This window comes from Rousettus aegyptiacus, unplaced genomic scaffold, assembly GCF_014176215.1.
Source record: "Rousettus aegyptiacus isolate mRouAeg1 unplaced genomic scaffold, mRouAeg1.p scaffold_m13_p_6, whole genome shotgun sequence".
Taxonomy (NCBI): domain Eukaryota; kingdom Metazoa; phylum Chordata; class Mammalia; order Chiroptera; family Pteropodidae; genus Rousettus; species Rousettus aegyptiacus.
In genome coordinates, this window is record NW_023416309.1 from 1,960,252 (window position 1) to 1,976,795 (window position 16,544).

The 16,544-nt window shown below is 45.6% G+C and overlaps 1 protein-coding gene across 1 annotated transcript in view; it reads left to right on the top strand.

The window, feature by feature from the left end:
* Nucleotides 1-583: 583 nt before the first annotated feature.
* The window catches only part of FRMPD2 (FERM and PDZ domain containing 2), an 89,787-nt gene continuing 73,826 nt past the window's right edge, over nucleotides 584-16,544 (top strand). Inside the window, exons 1-9 of the mRNA XM_016142783.2 lie at nucleotides 584-686; nucleotides 1,226-1,351; nucleotides 2,972-3,129; nucleotides 7,175-7,240; nucleotides 9,038-9,226; nucleotides 10,881-11,013; nucleotides 11,654-11,741; nucleotides 12,924-13,056; nucleotides 14,959-15,030. Coding sequence (XP_015998269.2) covers nucleotides 1,228-1,351; nucleotides 2,972-3,129; nucleotides 7,175-7,240; nucleotides 9,038-9,226; nucleotides 10,881-11,013; nucleotides 11,654-11,741; nucleotides 12,924-13,056; nucleotides 14,959-15,030 — 963 coding nt within the window. The 5' untranslated portion in view covers nucleotides 584-686; nucleotides 1,226-1,227. The remainder of the gene's footprint in view (nucleotides 687-1,225; nucleotides 1,352-2,971; nucleotides 3,130-7,174; nucleotides 7,241-9,037; nucleotides 9,227-10,880; nucleotides 11,014-11,653; nucleotides 11,742-12,923; nucleotides 13,057-14,958; nucleotides 15,031-16,544) is intronic.

Consider the following 16,544-nt stretch of genomic DNA (forward strand, 5'->3'; position numbering starts at 1 on the left):
TTAGAAAAATATAGAAAGTTAGAAAAAAACAGAATGGAAATGACTGGTTCATAAGTTTCAAACAAAGTTTAAAAAAAGGAAAGGAGGAAGAGAAAAGAAAAGGAAAGAAAGACAACAGAGCCTGGACTTCAGCTGCAATTCCGTCATTTTTTACTGGGTTACCTCGGACTGCTTTTCTGTCTGTAAATGAGATCAAAAGACACTTCTTCACAGACCCCTTAGTAACATCTCACACTTTAAACCTTCCTGCCCAGGTCCTGCAGCAGCACCTTTCTGCCCCCGCGCTCCCTGGAGAAATAGAAGAGCAAGGCTCTTTTTCCTGGGAATCTCGCTCTCTTCCTGAGGCAGCAGGCTGGCCTTAGATGTGTATGTAGAGAACTGAGCAGCTGGGTAGTGGAGAGCTTGGATTAGCCTGTTGGATGGAGGGATGGGTGTGCCTTAAGGAGCTCCCCGCCCCACTCCTTCCCTCCAAGAACTCTGGCCATACAAAGATAAGTGACGTAAAGGATTAGGAAAAGCCTGCCTGGCCTCTTTCTGCTGCCACTACACCTGGGGCTCTTTCTGCTGGAGATTAATGGGTGGCAGCTTTGTCAGAGGGGCAGACATTTAAATGTCTGCTTTGATTTAAAGAAGTACTTCCAGCCTTCCTCACCAGATCTTCCTGTAAAGCAGTCTTGTGCTTTCCTGTGAGTCTGCACCTTTTCAAAACATGGGGCTCACTATTCCTCCTAGTGACTCATTAGGGACAGAGCTGGTGCTGGCACCAAATCTAACTTTGAATGTGGAAGCTGGAGAAGAAAAGACATAAATCACATATTGGAAGCAAAAAAGATTGTTAATTCACTTTTCCAGACAGAGAGGAGAGCAGGCAATAGACACTACCCAGACATAGGTAGCTCTCTGCAGTAACACAAACCCAGCTTGGAGGGAGGTGCCATTCTTATAGTTCATTTGTTTATTAATTTATTCACTAATCCTTTCATTTGAGTTTATTTATTTATTTACTTATTCACCGAGAACCAACTAGCCAGCCTGGCCAGGCCCCTAACGAACATTTCTCTAGCTTCTCCTGTGTGCCTAGTTCTGTATCCAACCCTGGGGACACAAGTGATGAAAACATGGTGCTCCATGCTGTGGAGAGGGTTGGACTATGCTTGGGCTAGATTGCAATACCAGACGTGCTTCTGGAAATTGCAGGGGCTCTGCCACACATATGTTTTTACAGGTATGAATCCGGTTTCCGTGACTCTGGCTAGTGCCCTGCAGGTCAAGGGTGAAGCTTTGTCAGAGGAGGAAATCTGGTCCCTTTTGTCTCTGGCAGCTGAGCAGCTCCTGGAAGACCTCCAGAAGGGTAAGAGAATATGTTTGGGTCTGTCGAGTTGCGGGGAGCGGGGGGGGGGGGGGGGGGGGGGGCGGGGGGGGTTGAATGTGACACCAAACAAATACATTTCTTGCTACTTCTTTTGTATCTGTTATCAGTCGGAGGTATTATAATGAGTAAGTAATTGACACCCACCCACGGAATTGTACTGGGAGGGCAGGCCTCTTGAACACATGGCCAATGGCAGAATTGAAAGAAAGGAATCGATTCTGCCTTGTTATTGCAGCTTTTACAGGCATACTGGCTAGAGAAATAGTGGCTGCAGCTCTGTGGCCTCTCCCAACACCGGGGCAGTCTAGGCATAACCAGAGACAGGGGACAAGGGGCAGTCTCTTGCCAGATACTGCACCAACTTGTATCCCATCAGGAACTAGAACCCACACATTCGGTGGTCTAAACAGGGAAAGTTAATATAAAGAATTATGAAACTCCAATAGAAAAGGAACTGTGAGGAATGAGAAAACTTCATGGTCCCCTAGGGTTGAGGGCAGTCCCAGTGAGAGACAAACTTTGAAGGGAAGCCACCTCTCCAGGTTGGAGTCCAGATCTCCTGGAGTAGTTATGCCTGCAGCCCATGATGATGGCGAAGCTAGCTGCTTCGCCAGGCCATCGGTGGCCTGCAGTCACTGGACAAGCCGGGCACATGGAATCCGAACAGGGGTGCAGTGATCCTCTAGGAGGCGGTGCGCACAGGTGAGCCACAGCTCTGGAGCTGGTGAGGGCAGGAGGCCTGAGACCACAGGGTGATCACTTCGGGAGACTGAGTGGCACAGGGACTGCGCGTCGTGGGAGGGTGTCTGCGCAGAGTCACCGGGTGCCCTTTGCACACACACCGCGATCCTCCAGAAACAGCAGGGGAACCTGCTTTCCGCTATGTCTCTCTAGCTCCCTCTACTGAGAAAGCTGAATGTGACGCTCCCTGTAAGTGAGAGATGCTTAAGCGATGGAGCAGGTATTAAAAGTTGGATTTGTAGCTAAGAGGCATTAAATGAGTAAGTGGAACAAACACCGAATCCTCAACACCCAGATATCAACTCAGAAGTCACATGTGTTTGGTAGCTTCCCTCCTGCAATAGACACTCTCCTCAAGTGAAATCACACCTGAGCAGTTATGATGATGGGTTGCAGCATAGGTCCTATGCGCCTGCACCCTCAGCTCCATCTTTTCCCTGAGTCTTCACTCCCTCTTACCTGTCCTGGAGGCTTTCATGCACAATTATGGAATACCCAGAAGACCAGCTCCTTGGGTTCCTGCCCTGGCTCCAGAGAACTCAGTATTATGCCAATTTCCAGGTGGACCTGACCTTTCTTTACCTTTCACCTTAAGACTCTTAGGCCATGGATAAATTTGGATGCAGCTGCTAGTCTCCCCGCCACTGCTGTAGCTTCCTTTCCTAACATATGCTTCTGTGTAACAGACTGGGGTGAGTGGTACATCAGGTTTGAATTTGTTCCACTTTGTATTTGCCCTGGGTCAGCTCATAGTCCATCCCAGATGGGGTACTTGCAAGACACCTACTGGGCACAGTCCCACGGATGGCCCTTCAAATGGTGGCCCTGTCCCTATAGCCAGTATTGCCTTGGTTTCAGGTTCTTCGGACTATGTGGTTTGTCCCTGGTCAACCTTGCTTTCTTCGTCTGGAAGTCTTTCTTTCCAAAGCCATATTTCTCACATAGAGGCTGTTCTTTTCAAAGCCCCTGAACTCCTACAGCAACAGAATGATGATGAGCAGCCTGATGCATCTCAGGTAAGCCACATAGCATCTCTGCAGCACACCTGGGCCTGTCCTCTGGGAAAGGCCTGGTCCTAGGTCATCCCTAGCTCCCAGTTTAGCCCTCAAAACACTGAAGGAAGATAGATTTAAATAACTTTATTCCTAGGCTTTCTTGCCAGCAATTTATTAATTCTTAGATGAGAACAAGTCAACCTCTCTGTGCACCAATTTCTACATATCTTTTTGGTTAATATGACCCAAACCATTAACTTATTATAAATATTCAAGAAGTGTTGGAAAAGCTATAGATAAATGGTCTGGCACATTGGTACCATGTAGCAAAAGCTCTAAAACGGTTTCAACAAATCTTCAACTAGGAATTTATCCTAAAGGTTGAGTAAATATTTAGCTGCTACAATGTTTCTTATTGTTTTGTTGGCATTAGTGATAAACTGAAAACAAGCTAATCCAGTGAGAGTGGATATAAAACAAGACAACATTAAAATGAGGCTGTATAGAAAGTTATTTAATGACTTAAAAAGCAATTAAATATATACATATATAATGTGATCCTAGTTGTATACATACACACACACAGAGTGAGAGCAAGAGCGAGCGAGTGGGAGATATCTGAAAATATATACACCAAGGTATCTGTAGTGATTATTTATGGGTAGCAATATCAGTGGCGATTTTTGTTTTCCATACATGTGTTTTGCTTCTGAATAGCAAAAAATTCTAATAAACATTATTGTCAATTTCAAAAAAAAAAAAAAAAGAAATTCTAAGGAGAGAATGATGTAAGGTAAGCACACAACACTGGGCAGGACAAAATGGACATTTAATTGACGAATTCTGTTTCATTTTCCTTGTTCTTTGGTGGTAAAAGTGTAAATCTGGAAATTCCACTCCTCTCGGAAACTACCCTGGGCCCAGAGAATAGGGCATCGGCGGCTTCCAGGTTTGCTTTGTATGGGCCCACATGTCTCCAAGTCAGATCACATCAGTGAAAAAAGCATCAAAGTCCCAGTCACAGCAGTCCTGACCTTGTTATCCCACTCTGTTAACACTCCAGGTCCCTACATTTTCTATACTGCCAGGATCCCAAAGGTGAATCATTGGACACCTGTGTGGGACACAGACATGAATGCCTCTCAAATTATCTATTAGGCAATGTTCCACCCACATCATGTTACTTACTATGCTCTGGACTCAGCTAAAATGCCACATCCTGAGCCATGGATCCGATTCTCTGAGTGAGCGCTAAAAGGAAGTGCTGTTATAATGTGAAAATGCAGGAGAGCTAGTTTCCTGTTGGGTGAATCTCAACTAATGATAAATGAGAGATGGGAGGGAACTGAGAAGATAAATTTTCCTTTCTTCCTTTCCTCCTGACTGCTTTGAGATGGACAAGTCTTGCAAGCCTTCCAGAGAAGTCCTGAGTGCTAGAAAGCTATGTTTGTTGTACTTACTGCTGTGCTCTGAGGCTTGTTACAAGGAGGTGGCTAGCATGGTGATGTGGCACATAACATCTTTCCTCATATCCCTTTCCCTTTTCTTCTCACCCATATTGTCCTGGGTTTACAGCTCCTGAATGAAGTAGCAGTACTTAATCCTTGTCTCAGGCTCTGCTTTCTACAGGATCTGAGCTAAGACAGATCTCAAGTGCTCCTGAAGTCTCTTCCTACCACTCCCAGCACTCGCTGGTGAGGAACAGACATCACTCTCCTGACCATAGCTTCCGCTCCACTGAGCGTCTTGTGAAAGTCTAGTCACTCCCCTGCTTAGAACATCTTTGAGTTGAACTGAGTTGGAGAAAAACACCCTCCTTTCTCCTACACACATTCCTCCACACAGAGGAGGGAGGAGTCTAAGAGTTCAAAGGCTAAAAATAGGCAGAGCTAAGAACTGAGGGAGTGTGTTGCTGAGAGTCTAGGCCAGGAAGATCAGGGCGAGTTTGATGTGACAGAGGGCCACTGTAGGGAGGGACTAAGTCTTGAATAAGCCAAATAGCCATTTTTGTTGGTAGCTTAACACTCTAGGCGTATGAAGCATGGCATCTGGAAGTATGGGTTAAAGTGTGGAAGCTACCAGCCCGGAGGCCTCTTGGATAGGAGGCCTTGTTACCTGGCTATTCTCTTAAAGCATCTCTACCACTCAGTTCTGTTAATTGCTGTTCTCTTCCATTCATCACAGACTCCTCTCTTCATCCAACTTGGCTTGGATCCTGTGGGGTGGGGTGGGGTGGGGTGGGGTACTTAGGAAAGTAGTCTCAGGAGATGCTGTACCCAGAATCCTTCTCTAGCCCTGGGCCCCATTCTGAGGTTAGGAGAATGTACCCTGACTCCTCCCCTCGGGCCAACCTTCAGTTCTAACCAGCACACTAAGACATGTCCCTCACTGTTTGGAGTGTTAGTCTCAGGTGCAGGTAGAGTTGCAGGCAGGTCTCTAACTATAAGTCAACTCATGCCACCATCACCCATCACATGCTCGTGGTGGACGTCATAAATAAATCATGACGTTCTTTCCTACAGAGTCTGAAATTTCCTACAACATCCTTCTCACCGCCCATCTCCAGGCAGTATCTACCAATGGGCTGGATTGGAGATTTGGATGTGGCTTTAGGCCTTTCCTAAGAAACTTTAAGACAAAGCCCATGAAATCCAAATAAGTTTCCAGGTGTGGATGGTACCTCTGGCAGTGCTCAAGATGCTGCTCTGGCATCTGCTATCAGAGCCATTTCTCACCAAATGAGGATGCAGCTTGTGACCTTCCTTGCAGCAATCTAGTCATATTCCTCAGAGGGATACATGTTGGTTTAGGAGTACAATTTCAGACAAAGTAGAGAGCTAATTGGTACATGTAACACTGGACACGTGCCCTTGACCTAGAGATGTAAAAACCAAAACCAAATCTGCTTGTATTAAACTCAGTGGATTCCTTAAGTAATACATTTTTACATACCATATTTCATTAATTCAATGTATGCCTTCCAAAGTCCCAAAAGTCATTTCCTGAAAAGAGAGATCTTAAGGAGAATGTGTCTTATCAGTTGTAATAGAAGCCTAATAATAATATGAATAATAAAACATTTATTGAAGACTTAGTATGATCCAGAAACAACATAGCCAAATGGCTCCGGGCAGGGACTCTGGTAATTGGGTTCAAGTCTAGGCTTTAGGTCTTACTTGCAAGTTCCTTAACTTGTCTTTGCTTTAGTTTCCTCCTATGTTAAAAGGGGACTATTAATATACCTATTTCATAGGATTGTGGCAAGGACTAAGTAAGTTGATATAACTAAAAGATGTAGAACAAGGCTTGGTATAAGTGCTCTGTCCATTAATAACAACAATAATAATTATTATTACCATCTCCAGGTACTTTTATTCAACTCTCAGGAGTATTCAGGTAGAATAGTCACTATAAAGATAAGGAAACTGGGAATCAGAGGAGTCAGATAATGCTCTTCCATTATACCACATTGCTTTTTGACAATATTTGATGCTTTTAAATCGGTCTGGACCACAGTATGTCATGGACAGATGGTTTGGCTATAAGAAGTAGTCTAAAGTACAGTGTCTAGAATCACAGATATAGTTATTATTTACTTAACAAGAAGTCTAGAGATTGGTCACTAGCTCAGTAAATGCCATCGAGGATCCAGGCTGTGTATTTCCATTCTATCTTCTTTAGCTGCTGGTATTTTGTTCTAATGGTCACAGATGGCTGCTATGACTCCATGTATCACACTGGTATTCAAGGCAGGAAAAAAGAAGGAAAGAGTGAAGTCAGTCACATGTGTTCCTATTGTCAGTAAAGCAAAAGTTTTCTCAGGAGCCCTCTAATAGACTTTCCTTATATCTTTTGCCAAAATTGAATGTCATGATCATTACAGCTTTTAGCCACTAGAGTAGGGGGCAGGAAAGTTTAAGGGAGGTGCAGATGTTTGTTGGGTTAGCCAGGCAACAGTGTCTGCCACATGGGAAATGGAATTGAGTTTTGTTTTTGTTTTGCAGGACCAGGACCACAGAATAACAGAAATGACTGTAATCTAATCATGTACTCTTCTCTTGGGCAGATGCATGTCTATTCTTTAGGAACAACCCTCTACTGGTCAGCAGGATTTCAAGTTCCACCAAATCAGGTCTGTAAACAGGGTACTTAAAGTCTTGCCAGGCCATGTCTTTAGATTTACGTAGAAGTTTTCTCCAAAGCAGGGGCCATATCTACTGAGCTGTGTGCCACAACTCTGTCCTCCTAGGTTCTAGGAAGGCGTTGCTAACCGATTACAGAACTGCCTCTGCTGAGTCCAGAGACAACTTGGGAATCCTAGTCAACATGGCACTCCAGGCAGCCACAATTTAGGATTGGAAAGGAAGATAACACTTATTTGCCACCTGTGCTCAGAGGAAGTAGGAAGCTAGAGGATTTTATAGATACTGAAGATACAGATTTATAAAACAAGCTTTAAAGCAGCCCCTTCCTGGAGTGAGATCCTTCCCTGAAAACAATTTCTATGCTCAATTGATTCGGATAAATGCCTCCCACAATGTTTCCCCCTAATTATTATTCAGAGTAGTTTATTAAAGACTCTGAGAATGTTTAAAGCATAGAAAACTTTTAACATTGTTTATCATAGCATTTTACAAATTTTTAACTACAGAATATGTATGCTTGTAAATTTTTATTCGACTCTATAAGAATTCCTTGAAAAGCAATGTAACCAGAGCACATGCTGAAGAAACCCTTCCTTCCCTCCTTCCTTCCTCCCTCTTTCCCTCCCTTCCTTCCTCTCTCTTTCCCTCCCTCCCTCCCTCCCTCCCTCCCTTCTTTCCTTCCTTCCTTCCTTTCTTCCTTCCTTCCTTCCATCTCAGCCTTACTTTCTCCAATTTAACATCCCAATGCTGCCTGAAGCTCATGTGAAATCTTTCGTAGTTCCTGACTACCATGAGGTTTGTTCTACTTCTTAGCAGGGCATACATGGCACCCAGAATTAAGTCTCTACCTGTGGCTCAGTTCCTCTCTGGTACTCTGCCATGATTGGGGCTGGTTTCATGGGCACAGGGCCCAGCACTTACAATGGCTCCAAGCTCAGTTTTATGTTCTGCTGTCACTGTCTAGAAATTCTTAATAATTTTGAATGAGGGGCCCTGACTTGTTATTTTCCCCTGGGCTCTGGGCCTGCCCATAGGCCCCTTCCATTCAGACAGATGCTGACCTTTGCATACACTGCTTACTCTACCCGCAGCTCACTCTCCCACTGTTCTCCTGGTTAACCCCAGCATGGCAAGAAATGGTAGTGCAGCCTTTATCTGGAAAATGACTTTACAGTATGGGTGATCATGAGAAAAAGCCTGATATTGAATCTGAGTTGAGGCATATAAATGGTGGCCATTTCAACACATGAGGGAAGTAGTTAGTAAAATATCTATTTTTTTTCTTTTGCTTGGTGTTTACATGTGACATGAAGTTAAACCAAAAATTATTGACCTTGTGCTGACCACTGGAGATGCTGAAGTGAAAAATCCACCATCCTTATGTTTCTGGAGCTCACATCCTACTGGAAAGACCTAATGAGACTCATCTAAATAATCTAAGAGAAATGACAGGCTGCCTAGGTGAATGAGTTAAAGGCTGAGCCCTGATTTCATCTGGGTGTTTGCCATAGGTAGAAATCCACTTGGTTAAGCACCTATTTTTCATAAATATTCCAGATTAGAAAGCAGCAAACTTCACACAGCTGGAGCAGAGATAATTGCTCTGCATTCGGTAGCCTCAGTGATATATCTTGTGTCTATCCTTCAGCTCTCCAGAAGGAGCTAGCATCTGTCTAGTGGTCACAAGAACATCCATTTCTGTTATTCCACACTATAAATCTATACAACACTGGCCTCAGCAGTGGCACCTCTTCAAATATCTCACACAGTGCTCTTCTCTGCAGACACTGCAGCTCCGGGAGTCCTTGCACTCTGTTCTGCTGACCATGTGCGAAGACCAGCCTCACAGGCGGCTTTCACTGCAGTCAGTCCTGGAAGCATGTCAGGTTCATCAAGAAGTGGCCGTATACCCAGCCTCTGCCAATCTCCATGTCAAACGGCTGGTTGGCTTGGTTCTGGGCACCATCTCTGAGGTCAGTGCAGATCTGTGTTTTCTAAACAGGGAACCACTAGCCACTGTGGCTGTTGAAAATTAAATTAGCTAAATTATAGTTAGTTAAAATAAAATAAAATTAAAAATTCAGTTCCTCAGTTACACCTGCCATATTTTAAGTGCTCAGTAGCCACATGTAGCTGGCGATGGCCATACTGGACAGGGCAGATCTAGAACATTCTCATAATCAAAGTACTATTAGGCAACACTGGCAAAGACCAATGCACAAACCTGGATTCCTAATGTGGCTAAGACCCTTGGGATCTTTGAAAGAGTCTCTTAACATAAAAATAATCATGTTTATAACCCATGAGTTAGTTCATCTATTAAAATTAAACTCTAGGCCTCACACAGGAAGACTTCCTGACCATGCTTATGTGGTCTCTCATCCCCCTCTGCTATCTTGTACCTGCGGAGGGTCTCCTTATTGTGTTGGTCGCACTGTGCTGCCTGCTGCCCTATGCTCTTCTCAGTGCCTAGCAAGGGGCCTATTACATAGTAAGCATTTGGCTTAGATCAGATTCCCTTGAAGCAAAGCCAGAAATGGGTTTTCTTATGTAAGCTATTTATTGGGAAAGAATTCTTGGGAGAGGAGGAGTGATGGAAGGACAACAGGATGAAGGGCAAGCCAAGCAAGAAGGTAGTCCCAGGTGGGGATCTTGGAGCATAAAGTGTACCAGCATTGGTCCCTTGAGGCCAGGACAGACCTGAGGCTAAAGTGAGGCAAGTGAGGTGCCCATGGTACAAATTCAAGGAGGCTTGAAACTTAGAGGAACCAGAGAAGGCTGGGAAGCATTGCACTTGTATAGGGGCAGGTTGAAGAACTGAGACCAAGGGTAATGCAGGGGCCATGTGTATGAAGAGGAGGGGACAACTGGAGGGTGGGGTGACTACTGTCAATAGTCAATCAGAAAATGCCTCTTCCATTCTGTCCTCCTTCTTGAACCCCTGCTCTTTTGGCATGTGGACATGTTGCTCTTACTCACTGGGCCAGAGGATTTGGTGGGGAAGAGGGGTTTATTTGTTTGAAAGACATTAGAGCCTACCATCCATTGGTGTGTCATTGTCCCCTAATAAACACTGTGTTGACCTGCAGCATTTCCATCAAGGAACCATAAGGTAGATGTTGGTCACTTTTTGAACATTCATTGGGGCACTGAACTAGGTGAGCTGCAATGGAGCATAAAGCTCATAGGTTGGGGAAGACAGATAAGCAAGAAAATATGATATAATGTGGTATAATAGAGGGATTTGTGAGTACGTTGATGGGGAAAGATGAGAGGACAATTACATTTGCCTGAGTGTAGTGGTGGAGAGGATTAGAAGTAGAGAGGACATAGTTTTGGGTCTTAGAAGTACAGAGGAGCTTAGTGGGGAGACATTGGAGGGCGAGCATGAGCAAAGGCACAGATGTGTAGGAGTACACAAGTAATAGGGAGGTAATGATCATCTCTAGGGTACCTTTGGGTGGTGGGTATATAATATGTTCTCGGTGCTAGGGAATACATTGTTAAGCTCTCACTGTGTAAGGTAGACACTTCCATGCTGGTTCAAACTGACAGGTAGTCTCTATGTTTATATAAATGCTCCCTCTTGACCTTGCGATGTGGATGTGCTATGTACTTGACCTTCAGGTGGAGAGGAGAGTTGTGGAAGAAAGCTTCTCTGTACAGCAGAATAGAAGTTACTTTCTCAGGAATAGGCTACAGCAGGCAATCTGTGAGAGCCCAGTGGCACGAGCTCTGGAGCGTCTGCATCCTTGTGGAGGTAAGTACATTTCATGCATCTTCTACTGTTTCCTGCCCTTTGTGGTTCAGATGTTCATTCTGTGGTGACAGAGAGAGCCATACAAGCTCTACTCTTCCAGGAAGCCCCTGCAGAGAAGGGATTGAGCCTCAGACTTGTCTGTGTCCTGAAGAAAGCTTCATTTGGAGATATAATTTAATAGAGTTATTTATATCAAACATAAACTCTTTTTTATTGAGTTCTAACTGGCTAAGTTGATAAAAAAAATGAAAACATACAACATAACAGTTTTCCTTTAGGTTTTAGGTGGAGTAAAAGGAAAACAATTCAAAAAAAGATAATTTTGTTGTTTCCCTTGGGTGTGTTAAAAGAATGACTTTTAGAATAATCTTTGAATCCACTATTCTTTACTTTTCAACTGAATTTAAGAATTTAAAAAATAACTTTTTTTTGTCCCTAAAACAAAGTACTCTTTGCCATTAGGTTTTATCTTCCCCCTAAAACCTCCCTCAATCCTGTAAGCATTATTTTCATTTTCCACATGAGGAAACAGCTCAGAGAGCTTAAGTAATTTCACCTAGGTCACACAACTAGTATCCACACTCTGGCTGCCCGCTTTAAGAAATCTGTGTTCTTCGCCTCCACCATGCTGTTTGGTTAGTTTCAGAGAGAAGCACAGAGACTCAGAGTTCCCTGGAGCCTGGTCCAAGCACCTCAGTACTCAGTCACCACAACCTCTCTGTTAATAGGTAAGCAGCAAGATATACAGGGCTGTGAACTTGGTGTGAAACATTAGTAGCAGTGGTGGGCACTGTACCTTGCTTCTTTACCGATTACTGATGAAAAGCCTCTTGCTTCCCTAGAAGAAGCTGACCCTATTTCATTGGCAGGTGAAAAAGCCACATTTAAGCAGATATGAAACCAAAGTGATGAGGAGCCTGACAGCAACTGTGCTCTCAGGCATTCTGTCACCTCTGGGAACTAAGTGCAGGCTCAGTCATGGAACAACATGTTTCTATGCCATTGTAAATATCTATTGCCACATGAGGCTGCATAACAAATAGCCAAAAACCATAGTGACTGAAAACAATGATTTGTTTAGTTCTTGGTTCTGTGAGTTGGGAATTTAGACTGCTCAGTTGGGAGATCCTTCTGGACTCTGCTGGACGCACCTGTCATCAGCTGCAGCTTGTCTAGGCAGCTTCTCTTCTGGGAGTGGCTGGCTGTAGTCTGGAGGAGCCTGAGTTTTTTTCCAGTATAGGTTAGCCTGAGATCATCCTCATGACAATGGCAGGTGTGTGTGTGTGTGTGTGTGTGCGCGCGCACGCGCGTGTGTGTGTGTGTGTGTGTGAGAGAGAGAGAGGAGAGAGGAGAGAGGAGAGAGGAGAGAGGAGAGAGGAGAGAGGAGAGAGAGGAGAGGAGAGAGAGGACAGAGAAGGGAGAGGGAGAGGGCGGCAAGAGGATGGAGAGAGCCGAAGATCTGTCGAGAGGCTCGGGTTTTCGTCTGGAGCCGTCTGCTCTAGCACGCTTTCATCGCCTCATGCTTCCTCTACCGCCCTCGTCGTCTCCTTGCGCGTGGCGGAGATGGATATGCTCGAGACGGAGGGGGAGAGAGAGAGAGAGCCTTCAGAACTAGTCTTCCACTTCTTCTACCTCCTTCTTTGGCCAAAGCAAGCCACAGGCTAGCCCAGCTTTAAGAGGTGGGAAATAGGCTCCACCTCTTGATGAGAAAAAGGAACAAAGTCACATTGCACCCTTAGCTTCTCTGTGCCTCAGCTTCCTTATTTGAAAAATGGATATGGTGCCTCCTCATAGGTGTGAGGTGAAGATGAAGTGGTGTACACCCCCTGTCTAGCTGAGCACTTGTATGTGGCGGGCTGGAAGTCATTTCTACTGTTAATCATTCCTCCCCTTCTCTGACCATTGGCCAGTGCTCTTCCAGCTGAAACTGCCCAAAACCTTCAGGAAGGCAGACGGCCCAGCTCCGGATCCACTCTCTCTATGGCAGCACAAAGCTCTCACCCAACAACTCCTCAAAAGCATTTCTTGCAAAAAAAGGGAAAGGTGAGCAAAGAGGATCAAAGGACACTCCCCAAAGAAGTTTGAGCAGCGAGCAGTGGGTGGCTGACACAGAAGCTGAAAATTGGCAGGGTTCTTTGGGGTGTCAAACTCTCTGGTCTGAGATTTCTAGAACTGGACTAAAATAAACCTGAAAGCTGCACTTCAGGGCAATATATGTTTAATGTGTAGCCTTGCTGTAGGATAGAAGGTTGAAGATGCCTGGTTCCACCCTTCAGGAAGTCGACAGCCATGGTGTGGCATGGTGTCAGAATAAGGTAGGTGATTAGACAGCTGACAGGGCTGAATGTACTTGGAAGTGGCCTTCTGAACCAACAGGAAGTGCAGAAGCAAAGATGTGAGTGGGACAAACAGGGAGGAGAGAGTCTCTGTTTTTGGCTGGTATATAAGGTAACAGGGTTTGGGCAAGTGCAGGGAATTGAGGCTGGAGAGTAGCCAAGCCAGCCTGTCCTGGTCTTGAAGTCCAGGCTGACAAAGGGATGGATGACCAGTGGTCCCTGCAGTGTGTTCATGCCTGTGGGGACCTCCTACCCATCGCAGGCAGGCTGGTCTCTGTTGAGGGGCCAGTTTGCTAAGCCTGTGCTGGACAGTGAGTTTGGGATGGTCCAAAGATACACCTTCTGCCACAAAAATAGCTCTGGCATCAGCCCTCAGAGCCACTTCTGGTACTTAGAAAAGCACTCTTATCTCAATGTATAATACTGCCATTAGCTGAAAAACTGTTTTAACAACCATACAATGTTGCAGCAACCCTGAGGGCGATCAGTGCCCCCTGGAGCTGTTACAAGTCCCTCCCAGGCAAGCTGTTCACTGAGGAGGCTGCCTCTGCCAGGGCTTCTGTTTGAGCATCTGGAACTTCAGATTTTGGAACTTCAGACCCAGATGCCCCCATAAGGCCTTTGTCTGTCTGCCTGTGGCAGAGAGATTTGCTTAGAGCCCCTCAACAAATTAGAGATGAGCTGAACCTGGAGTAGCCTTAGGACATTATTTTCCTGTGTGGCCCTGGGCTCCCACACTCCCTGCCCTCCAAGGCCACTCTCAGGTCCTCATGAACTTGGGAGGCACGGAGACGGGTTCAGGAAAACTTTTTACCTTCTTTACTTTTCTTTGTCATAACTCAATAAAGACGTTTCTACTAGGGACTCTCTCAGGATACAGGTCACCCCTGGCTGGACCTTTGGCCTCTTAGACAGGAATACTGCTGTGTACCCTGGGGACACATTAGAAGACACCCAATCCTCTCATTCACTGCTGTTGGACATGGGCAAGTTTCTTAGCCTCTTAGAGCCTCAATTTTCTGCAAAATAAGTTGAGAATATGTTACCTCACAGGGTAACATATGGCTGGGTCTAAATAATCATGTATATTTAAGTACTTCCCAGGTCACAAGTATAATACAGACATAAAGTGCTGTGAAATAGAATGGCTGCCCCCACGTGCTATTGATTCAACATCCAGAGCTAGAAAAATGTTTCATCTAATCCAAATATAAAGGTATTTTTGTTTAAAAAATCTTCTTATTGCATATAATATATATTTGTACAATATAAGGTATTTTATAATTTTGATACATACAAAAAATTATGTAACCACACATGAATTTTGGAGCTTACAATGAAGTAGACTCCCAACTTAAGAGCCAAAACATCACCCAAACTACAATACCCTCCTATTAGGCTGCTGCTTTGAGATGCCTGGCCTTGGTAAGGCCTCAGCCCTGTTTAGCACCATGTCACTGAAACCTGTTTTCTGTTTACTCTGGAGAAGGGTGTGCTGGTAGGGTGTAGAGGGAGGTGAGCCTATAGGAAAACCCAGTCCCAAATCTGGGGATCCAGCCCCATGGAATGTCGACTTCTCTACTGTGAGTGACTCTAGGTGTTCCCCCAGTTTTCCAGGCCAGAGTTCATCCTGCTAGCTGGAGAAGCCCCTGTGACTCTGCATCTGCCTGGATCAATTGTGGTAACTACCGGGGTTAGGCTGAGCAGGGCAGGAGGGTGGTGAGGGAACTGACCAGATGGGCAGGCCTGGAGGCTGAATGAGCTCTGATTGGGTGTCAGGCTGGAGGGCCCCACTGGTGCTTACTCTCTTCTTCAGGCTCTGCCAGAGCCCCCTGCCAAGTCACACTCCTGCTTCACATCCTGTAGCACTTCCTTATACCCTTTAAGAGGAATCTCTGTGACTTTTGGTTAAGTCCTGCTTGTCCTTCCAGACTCAATTTAGCCTTTATCTCCTCATTTAGTCAGAAAATGTTTAAACATCTAGTAGGTTTCAGGCACTATTTTGGGCCCCAAATCTATGATGTGAACAAAAACAGTCTTCTTCATCTGGAGCTTACATTCTGCAATTTCTACATTTGTCCATTTTCTGGGGGAGAAAAGTCCATCTTCCTTCTTTTGGCTCTTGTGCCCAAAACCAGACACATTGTAGACCCCCAAAGGGGTTGCAACCTCTGTGTGGAGAGGCACTTGGTACCTGGATTTGGGGTGAGTGAGAGGCTTGTCCCTGCTGAGCCGATCTCAGAGAGAGCTTTGGTGCTGCTAGCCCAGAGTGGGGACAGCTGCTGCCTGCCCTGCTCTGAGATGTCTTAGATTATGTGAGCCTGACTGGGACCCATCCTGAGCCAGCTTCTTATAGAAGAGAAGTGCAACAGTGGAATATAAGCTGGTGGCTGCACTGGGTGTAGGGTGGCAGAGGTCACAGGATAGGGAGGGGGAAGGGGAGGCCAGGCAGGTTTTGGGACACAGGCAGCTGGAACCCATAGCCAGAGGCGGGTAGGTAGGACCACTGTGAGCCCAAGCTCTGAGTGCAGGCTCCACTGTCCCATTAGACCTCACTTAGAAAACACACATTCAAAGATAATTATTAAGATTTTAAGAGGGCAACTACAGAGCATTAAACCTAAGCACAGGGCCCTTCAGAGCACATGGGGTGACTCCCTCACTTCCCTCTTCTCTTCTTTTCTCTCCTCTTCTCTCCCCTCCCCACTCCTCTCCCTTCCCCTTTCCACTCCTCTCCCTCCCTCCCTCTCTCCATCTCCCCACATCTCTGTATCTCTCTCTCTCTCTCTCTCTCTCTTTCTCTCTCTCTCTCTCTCTCTCTCTCTCTCTCTTTCTCTCTCCTGGTCCCTGCACCCACATGTTATCAGGTGCACAGCAGAGTGGGAATCATGGTGGTTCAGAGTGTGCCATGTGATCAGCTCTGCCCAGGATCCTGTGGGAATGCTCTCCTACAGGGTTCTCAGACCTATACTGGTCCCTGGAGTGTGGGGGCTACCCTGGGTGTGTAAGGAGGGTCAGGATGTGACTATAGGCATGACCTTGATAGTCACAAACAGACTATTCTCTAAGAACTTCCCTGGGGAGGTCTGGGCCAGGACCAGGCTGGGCTTTGGGGTATAAGCTGCCATGGGAGCAGAGAAGAGTGAGTGTAACTGTACATTCCAGGGTACAGCTGAGGATCCTGAGCCTGATCTG